Source organism: Babylonia areolata, chromosome 11 (assembly GCF_041734735.1).
Source record: "Babylonia areolata isolate BAREFJ2019XMU chromosome 11, ASM4173473v1, whole genome shotgun sequence".
Classification (NCBI taxonomy): domain Eukaryota; kingdom Metazoa; phylum Mollusca; class Gastropoda; order Neogastropoda; family Buccinidae; genus Babylonia; species Babylonia areolata.
In genome coordinates, this window is record NC_134886.1 from 18,115,563 (window position 1) to 18,125,562 (window position 10,000).

At 44.4% G+C, this 10,000-nt stretch overlaps 1 protein-coding gene across 1 annotated transcript in view; it reads left to right on the forward strand.

Moving 5' to 3' along the window:
- Positions 1–10,000, forward strand: part of LOC143287157 (prolyl 4-hydroxylase subunit alpha-2-like) — a 33,910-nt gene that overhangs the window by 19,210 nt on the left and 4,700 nt on the right. The window contains exons 10-13 of the mRNA XM_076595101.1: positions 4,885–4,953; positions 5,651–5,685; positions 6,087–6,090; positions 7,431–7,527. Coding sequence (XP_076451216.1) covers positions 4,885–4,953; positions 5,651–5,685; positions 6,087–6,090; positions 7,431–7,527 — 205 coding nt within the window. The remainder of the gene's footprint in view (positions 1–4,884; positions 4,954–5,650; positions 5,686–6,086; positions 6,091–7,430; positions 7,528–10,000) is intronic.

Below are 10,000 nucleotides of genomic sequence, written 5' to 3' on the forward strand. Positions count from 1 at the left end.
GTTCTCCACCTATGTCGACCTCACTAAGGCCTTCGACACCGTGAGTAGAGAGAGACTGTGGAAGATCATGGCCAAGTACGGATCCCCTCGGAAATTTATTTCCTTGGTCAGCCAATTCCATGAAGGCATGCAGGCTCGAGTCCAGGACAATGGCGAAACATCTGCTCCTTTTGCTGTCACAAATGGTGTCAAGCAAGGCTGCGTCCTGGCTCCAACGCTGTTCAGCCTCATGTTCTCTGCAATGCTTACTGATGCCTTCAGAGATGGCGATGTTGGAATCGGCCTAAAGTACCGAACAGATGGCAAGTTGTTTAACCTCAGAAGGCTTCAAGCAAAAACGAAGGTCATGACAGACATCATCAGAGACTTTTTGTTTGCTGATGATTGGTGTAATCCTGGACCAGTCTCTTTCCTTCCAACAGCACATTTCGAATATCTGTAAAGTTGCCTATTTGGAACTGCGTAGAATCAGCTCTATCCGCCACTGTCTCTCAACCGATGCAACCAAGACACTTGTATGCTCTCTGGTTCTCTCAAGATTGGATTACTGCAACTCTCTTTTGGCCGGCCTTCCCAAATACCTGTTAGACAGACTCCAACGAATTCAGAATAACGCTGCCAGACTCATTTGCAGAGCTTCTAAATTTGACCATGTTTCTCCTCTCCTTCAGTCTCTCCACTGGTTGCCTGTTTCTGATCGAATAGACTATAAGCTATCCACTCTGACCTTTTCTGCAGTCAACGGATCTGGCCCCAAGTATCTTTCTGAACTCATCCATATCTATACCCCGTCTCGCCAGCTCCGTTCTTCCTCTGATACTCGACTTCTCAGGATACCTCACGTCAGAAGTAAGACCTATGGACACAGATCGTTTTCTTTTCAATCGCCAAAGACGTGGAACAAGCTCCCTGATAACCTCCGTCATTCTGATTCCCTCGCATCTTTTAAATCTCGTCTCAAAACTCACCTTTTCCCTCAGCAATAAGTTCAATTGTGGCAGGTCCACAACTACATGCATGTCTATGAATGTGTATTGTGTGTGCGTGTGTTTATGTAAGTTTGTGCCTGCCTATGTGTGCGTATGTGTTAGGGTGGCTGTTAGATACACATGTATGTTAAAATGTATGTATGCAGTGTGTGTGTGTGCGTGCGTGCGTGCGTGTGTGTGTGCGCGTGCGTGCGTGCGTGTGTGTGTGTGTGTGTGGTCACATTTTGGTGTGTGTATGTAACATAGATATAATGTTTTATGTTATCAAAAGCGTTTTTGTAAAGCACCTAGAGCAGATTTCTGGATAGTGTGCTATATAAATATCCATTATTATTATTATTATTATGATTGTGCCCTCAACGCTGGATCTGAAGCTGACATGCAACTCAGCGTCGACAAGTTTGCCACTGCCAGCAGGAACTTCGGCCTTACCATCAGCACGAGGAAAACTGAAGTTCTCCATCAGCCAGCCCCAGGGAAACCCTACGTTGAGCCCAACATCACAGTCAACGGTCAGAGACTCAGTGTGGTGGAGCGGTTCACATACCTTGGCAGCACACTGTCACGAAATGCGACCATCGACGATGAAGTGAACATCAGGATTGCAAGAGCAAGCGCAACTTTTGGCAGACTCAGTGCAAATGTCTGGAACAGAAGAGGCATTAGTCTTGAGACCAAGCTAAAGGTCTACAGAGCAGTAGTTCTCCCCACACTACTGTACGCCTGCGAAACTTGGACAGTGTACCAACGACATGCCAAGAAGCTGAACCACTTCCACACAACATACCTCAGGAAGCTACTGAACATCAAGTGGCAAGACAGGACCCCAGACACAGAGGTGCTCGCAAAAGCCACCCTTCCCAGCATCTTCACCATCCTGATGCAGTCCCAGCTTCGCTGGGCTGGACACGTGGCGCGCATGCCAGACCATCGGCTGCCCAAAAGGCTCTTCTATGGCGAGCTGCAACAAGGGAAGAGATCACACGGAGGTCAGAAGAAGCGCTTCAGAGATACTCTGAAAGTCTCTCTTAAAGCGTTTGATATCAACCCTGACTCCTGGGAGGAATCTGCAGTGGACCGTGACAAATGGCGCGCTGCTGTGCACAAAGGCGCCAAGTTGTGCGAGGCTAACAGGACTGCAGCAGCTGTTCAGAAGAGGCAGGCCAGAAAGTCACGGGCAAACAAGCTCCCTGACAATGATATGCCTGTCTTTGTCTGCCCCAACTGTCAGCGAACATTTCGTGCGCAGATTGGACTATTCAGCCATCTGCGCATTCACAGATAGATTCATGAGCATCCTCCCCCCCACCCCACCACCACCCTTCCCCCATCCCCCAGCTGGATGACAACGATGGTCATCATCGATCTCGATGGACACACCACCACTTGACAAGTTTGTACTCTCGTCATATAGTTTGGGACTACTTGACAAGTTTGTACTCTCGTCATATAGTTTGGGACTACTTGACAAGTTTGTACTCTCGTCATATAGTTTGGGACTACTTGATAAGGTTGTACTCTCATCATATAGTTTGGGACGACTTGACAAGGTTGTACTCTCATCATATAGTTTGGGACGACTTGACAAGGTTGATATCTCTCTCTCTCTTTTTCTTTAGACTGTACTGTCGTCGTGTGTGTGTGTGTGTGTGTGTGTGTGTGTGTGTGTGTGTGTGTGTGTGTGTGTGTGTGTGTGCGTGCGTGCGTGCGTGTATGTGTGTGTGTGTGTGTGTGTGTGTGTGTGTGTGTGTTTCAGGTGATCGACAACAAAGCACTGGAGAAATCAGGGAACAGGCTGGCTACAGTCGTCATCTATGTAAGCTCCACATCTTCGCTTCTTTGTTCTTTCTTTCTTTCACTCTCTCTCTCTCTCTTTCTCTCTGTCCCTGTGTCTGTCTCTCTCTCTCTTTCACTACGTCTTGTGTGTGTGTGTGTGTGTGTGTGTGTGTGTGTGTTTCTCTGTTCCTCTGTCTCTCTCTCTCTCGGTCTTTCTATTATGTTCTTTTTCTTTCTTAGTATCTTTAATTTCACACACACACAGACACACGCACACACCACCACATACCCCCCTCCCCTCCCCCCTTTGGACCTTCTTTTATTGTCTTATCCATGTTTTGTTTTTTGTTGCTGTTTTTTTTTTTTTTTTTTTCAAGGCCTGACTAAGCGCGTTGGGTTACGCCGCTGGTCAGGTATCTGCTTGGCAAATGTGGTGTAGCGTATATGGATTTGTCCGAACGCAGTGACCCCTCCTTGAGCTACTGAAACTGAAACTGTCTTATCCGAAAGCCTGAACTGAAATCGATTGAAGTGAGTTTCAGTTTTCAGTTTCGGTTTCTGAGGGAGGTGTAACAGCTGTCTGACAAATCCATATACGCTGCACCACAGCGAAGGCAGAAGCCTGACCACCAGTATAACTCAACGCGCTTAGTCAGGCCTTGAGTGCATGCATGTATGTAGATGTATATATATATATATATATATATATATATATATATATATATATATATATATATATATATATATATATATATATACGTACCTATCAGGATGGATTTTGTCAATTTTGCCCGAGGACAATACTTTTGCTGCCGTGGGTTCTTTTTCAGTGCGCCAAGCACATGCTGCGCACGAGACCTCGGTTATTCGTCTCAGTTTGATTTTCCAGTCAAAGTTAGGTAAAAAAAAAAAAAAAGAAGCTCGATATAGAATTGATGCATATTATTAACTTTAACCATACCATTTTCTCTGCCAGATGGCTGCCTTACAAATTATTGATCACAAATGATTAGTAACCTGTTCATGATTAACGAAAATTAACTACCCATATTTATTTTCTTTGTATTGATATTCATAAGAAATGATTGAGGTGTTCACTTGCTGTTAACGTGTTCTAAGATACTTGACAGTTTGTATTCCTTGACAGCTTGTGTAAGATCTTAAGAAATGAATGATAATACTCCATGATGATAACCAACCAGTGTATAATCCAGCTGCTTGGCTGTTTCTATCAGAGTATTTATGGTGTTTGTTGTTGTTTGTTTGATTTTTGTTTTGGTTTTTTTTTATTGTTTGTTTTTTCTTCTTTATAAATGTCCATTAACTCAATCAGTACGGCCAGCCCTCTCTTCTGCTCCACACACACCCCTCGGATGTCCAGTGGGTGTCTGAATGACACAAACTTTAGCTTCCGTCGTCAGAATTGTGGTATTCTTTGTCAACATTCACCTCTTCAGTATAAGAGCCTTCCACTTGCAATATTTTGATGATGGTAACTGGGGTGAAACGCTGTTAACGTCGTCCGTTCGTATGGAGCGAGTTAAGATGCTGTTGTTGTTGTAAAATGTCAACCTATCAAAATGGAATTTTAAAAAAATGTTTAAAAAAAAAGGAAAAAAAAGGGGGCCAGACTAGGGTTGAACCCAGACTCTCACAGGCACCGTACTAGCAGATAAGCGTCTTCTACATTCTGCCACTTCCCTCTCTTGAAAAGACCGCTTGAGAGTTCCTTGCTTGCATGACTTATAGAGGCATGATTTGTGATCTCTAAGACGATTGGCTCTCCCAGTTTTCAAGCAACAGAGGCAGAACGTGCGAAACAGAAGGCTCCTTTTTTTTCTACTTTTTGCTCCATATTTTGTTCTTTTTTTTATTGTGCATATGATGGCACTTCATTGTACTGAGTTGTAGCAATGGAGGCTATCAACTGGGAAAATGGGGGACAGCACATATTTACTGCTTTTGCCAGTGTCGATTGGCCTTGGCATTGCTTCCGATTTCGAGTGTAAAAGTTAGATGCGCATGCGCAAGAGCCAAGATGGCCGTGGAACTCTCCAGCTGTCTGTTGAAGTGAACTGAAGTGACCTCAGTGGAGTGAAGAGGGGTGCGTGACTTTCAGTTGACTGACGTGGACAGGGGCGGTCACACAGTGTTCCTGAGAGCCGGTGTGTCTGTGGCCCCCAGCAAGGTGAGTCAGTGTGTCTGTGGCCCCCAGTAAGGTGAGTCAGTGTGTCTGTGGCCCCCCTCAAGGTGAGTCAGTGTGTCTGTGGCCCCCAGTAAGGTGAGTCAGTGTGTCTGTGGCCCCCAGTAAGGTGAGTCAGTGTGTCTGTGGCCCCCCTCAAGGTGAGTCAGTGTGTCTGTGGCCCCCAGTAAGGTGTCAGTGTGTCTGTGGCCCCCTTCAAGGTGAGTCAGTGTGTCTGTGGCCCCCAGTAAGGTGAGTCAGGGTGTCTGTGGCCCCCAGTAAGGTGAGTCAGTGTGTCTGTGGCCCCCAGCAAGGTGAGTCAGTGTGTCTGTGGCCCCCCTCAAGGTGAGTCAGTGTGTCTGTGGCCCCCAGCAAGGTGAGTCAGGGTGTCTGTGGCCCCCAGTAAGGTGAGTCAGTGTGTCTGTAACCCCCAGTAAGGTGAGTCAGTGTGTCTGTGGCCCCCCGTAAGGTGAGTCAGTGTGTCGGTGGCCCCCCTCAAGGTGAGTCAGTGTGTCTGTGGCCCCCAGTAAGGTGAGTCAGGGTGTCGGTGGCCCCCAGTAAGGTGAGTCAGTGTGTCTGTAACCCCCAGTAAGGTGAGTCAGTGTGTCTGTGGCCCCCAGCAAGGTCAGTCAGTGTGTCTGTAAGGTGAGTCAGTGTGTCTGTAACCCCCAGTAAGGTGAGTCAGTGTGTCTGTGGACCCCAGCAAGGTCAGTCAGGGTGTCTGTGGCCCCCAGCAAGGTGAGTCAGGGTGTCTGTGGCCCACAGTAAGGTGAGTCAGTGTGTCTGTGGCCCCCAGCAAGGTGAGTCAGGGTGTCTGTGGCCCACAGTAAGGTGAGTCAGTGTGTCTGTGGCCCCCCCCTCAAGGTGAGTCAGTGTGTCTGTGGCCCCCAGTAAGGTGAGTCAGTGTGTCTGTGGCCCCCCGTAAGGTGAGTCAGTGTGTCTGTGGCCCACAGTAAGGTGAGTCAGTGTGTCTGTGGCCCCCCTCAAGGTGAGTCAGTGTGTCTGTGGCCCCCAGTAAGGTGAGTCAGTGTGTCTGTGGCCCCCCTCAAGGTGAGTCAGTGTGTCTGTGGCCCCCAGTAAGGTGAGTCAGTGTGTCTGTGGCCCACAGTAAGGTGAGTCAGTGTGTCTGTGGCCCCCAGCAAGGTGAGTCAGGGTGTCTGTGGCCCACAGTAAGGTGAGTCAGTGTGTCTGTGGCCCACAGTAAGGTGAGTCAGTGTGTCTGTGGCCCCCCGTAAAGTTAGTCAGTGTGTCTGTGGCCCACAGTAAGGTGAGTCAGTGTGTCTGTGGCCCACAGTAAGGTGAGTCAGGGTGTCTGTGGCCCACAGTAAGGTGAGTCAGGGTGTCTGTGGCCCCCAGTAAGGTGAGTCAGTGTGTCTGTGGCCCCCAGTAAGGTGAATCAGGGTAGTTGTGGTGGCGGTGGTGGTGATGATGATGGTGGTGGTTGTGGTGGTGGTGGTTGTGGTGGTGGTGATGATGGTGGTGGTGGTGATGGTGGTGGTGATGGTGGTGACGGTGGTGGTGATGGTGGTGGTGGTGGTGATGGTGGCGGTGATGGTTAAAGAAAATGTGCTTCGTAAAAGAGAAGCCGTTAATCTGACAGGAAGAACAACTGATAATGAATGCAGAAAGTCAATATCATCAATGTCCACAGTCACGTATGATGACGTACTTTCGTGCTGATAAGGCTTCATCAAATCACCGTCAAACACTGTACGCTTAACTGCCATATTACTGAACAATTAATAATCCTTTGCCTATCAAAAGACAGCGTTTTGACAGTTTACCCAGGGATGAAAGAAACTGTGATAAATGCTCCACAGACGACATTGGTGATGACTTTCACTATTTTTTGTGTGTGCCCTTTTGTAGGAAAGCATCGGATAAAAATGTTTGTCCAGATTTTATAGAACCAGCCCAAACTCTACTAAATTTTACTTACTGTTTTCTGGAAGAAAGCACACACACACACACACACACACACACACACACACACACACACACACACACACACACACACACACACACACACACACACACACACACACACACACACACACACACAGCAACAACAACAACAACAACAACCCCCCCAAAACCAACAACAACAACAACAACAACACACACACACACACACACACACACACAAGCACGCACAAACACACATACACACACACACACACACACACACACACACACACACACACACAAACAAAAAAAACAAACAAACACGTGAATGTATGTAAAATTTCAATGCTTCGTGTTAAGGGGGCACAATGAAATAAGTTTCTTGCAAGATGAATGTATTTAAATTTTCAATGCTTCGTGTTAAGGGGGCACAATGAAATAAGCTTCTTGCAAGATGAATGTATGTAAAATGTCAGTGCTCCTTGTTAATAAGGGGCACAGCGAAATAAACGTCTTGCCTTGAAACCCATGCACTTGACTTCCGGGCAACATTCAGAAGGGTTGATGGTATACTGCAGGGAATGGCTCTGTTCTGGTACAACTACAGCCCCGCCATAAGGATGGAGCGACTAACTCTTCATGCTGGGTGTCCGGTGCTGAAGGGCCACAAGTGGAGTGAGTCTTCTTCTTCTTCTGCTTCTTCTTCTTCTTCTTCTTCTTCTTCTTCTTCTTCTTCAACGTAATTCAGATAGAGCTATTGTCCCAAAGCCTAAAATTGATTTATTTAAGATGAGTCTCTCATTTAATGGAAGCATCGAATGGAACATGCTTCCAAAGACATGTCGTCAAATTCCAGCCATATCTCTCTTTAAAACTAAGATAAGAATATTTCTATTCGATACATTTGATTAACCTACTCGCGGTCTTTTGCAAATGCTTGCTTGTACTCAGTCCACTAGCTGCCATGCCATGGTGAATGAAATATTGAATGTATGTGTATGTGTGAACAGTAAGTGCGTGTGTGTGTTTGTGTGTGTTTGAGTGTGTGGGCGTGAATGTGTACGTATGTCTTTGTTGCTTGTTTTATAAGTGTGTGTGTGTGTGTGTGTGTGTGTGTGTGTGTGTGTGTGTAAGTACCTATGTACATGTAATGTACCAATTGTTCCAGTTTTTCATCGCTTTGTTACCTTTAATAGACTATTCAAGTTCCTATTCTTATTCGTCGTTCTTATTATTTTATTTTATTTCAGTTTATTTCTTTATTTTTATGTTTTGTGTCGTTCGTTCTTTATTTTTTATGTCGTTAAATGGGCAGAATTGAAAAAAGGCCTTTACTGTGCCTAATTCTTTACCCATCAAAGATTCAATCAATCAATCAATCTTCTTCTTCTTCTTCTTCTTCTTCTTCTTCTTCTTTACCTTTTTGTTGTTCTTGTTATTCTTGTTCGTGTTTTTTTTGTTCTTATTGCTCTTGCTCTTGTTCCTGCTTTTGTTCTTCTTGTTCTTCTTCACATTGTTGTTGTTGTTGTTGTTGTTGTTGTTGTTGTTGTTGTTCTTCTTCTTCTTCTTCTTCTTCTTCTTTACATCCGTCATTTTCTTTTTCTTCGTCTTCTTCTTTACGTTCTTCTTCTTTTTTTTTTTTTTTTATTTTTTTTACATTCATCATCATCTTCTTCTTCTTCTTTACATTCATCATCTTCTTTTTCTTTTTCTCCTTCTTTTTTTTTTACGTTCAGTTACTGTTGTCATGCGTCGTTATTATCTTATCTTATCTTTTGTTTTCGTTTTATTTCTTTATTTCTATTTTCTGTGTGTATCATTGAATGGGCAGAATCATAAAGAGGCCTTTTCTGTGCCTAAGTATTTACCCATTAAAGATTCAATCAGTGAATCATTCTTCTTCTTCTTCTCTTGCTGTTGTTGTTCTTCTTTTGTTCTTGTTCTTCTTGATCTCTTCTTTCGTTTATTTATTTGTTTATTTATTTATTTATTCTGTTCATATAAGATGATGATATTAGACTGAAAATAAGTGATATTATTATTATTATTATTATTATTATTATTATTATTATTATTATTATTATTTGGATTATTATCATTTCTGTCATAATGATGATTGTTATTATTAATTAAAAATCGACAATTCTGTATATTCGAATGAAAAAGGGGGCGGTTGAGGTTGGAGGGAAGGGGGGGGGAGGGGACTAAGAAAGGAAGAGAGAGAGAGAGAGAGAGAGAGAGAGAGAGAGAGAGAGAGAGAGAGAGAGAGAGAGAGAATGTGGAAAAGATACAGTGCAAATTCTAAAATGGAGAGGGTGAGTGTCAGTGATTGGAGAAAGAAAAGAAACAACCCAAAAACATAATACTGAAAGGGTATGTGTGAAAGGCAGGACGGGGGAAGCGGGATTAGGAAAAAAAAAAAAAAAAATCAATAATCAAATATTGTATGCACTACTTCTGTAGATTATTACTTGAAAAAAGGTTCATGTGGGGACCCACAATAAACAACCAACTGGACTATTTAACACATGGCTAGCTAACTTTAATAAAGAACAGTTTGAAAGATATAACTTCTTCTCCTAGTTCTTCTTGCTCTTGTCGTTGTCGTTGCTGTTGCTGTTGCTGTTGCTGCTGCTGCTGCTCTTGTTGTTGTCGTTGTCGTTGTTGTCGTTGCTCTTGCTGCTGCTGTTGGTGTTGTTGTTGTTGTTGTTGTTGTTGTCCTTGCTCTTGCTGCTGCTGTTGGTGTTGTTGTTGTTGTTGTTGTCGTTGTTGTCCTTGCTCTTGCTGTTGTTGTTGTCGTTGTTGTTGTCCTTGCTCTTGTTGCTGCTGTTGTTGTTGTTGTTGTTGTTGTTGTTGTCGTTGTTGTTGTCGTTGCTCTTGCTGCTGCTGTTGTTGTCGTTGTCGTTGTTGTTGTCCTTGCTCTTGTTGTTGTTGTTGTTGTCCTTGCTCTTGTTGCTGCTGCTGTTGTTGTTGTCGTTGTTGTTGTCCTTGCTCTTGTTGTTGTTGTTGTTGTTGTTGTCCTTGCTCTTGCTGCTGCTGCTGTTGCTGTTGTCTTTGCTCTTGCTGCTGCCGTTGTTGTTGTTGTTGTTGTTGTTGTCGTCGCTCTTGCTGCTGCTGCTGTTGTTGTTGTTGTTGTTCTTTCTGCTGC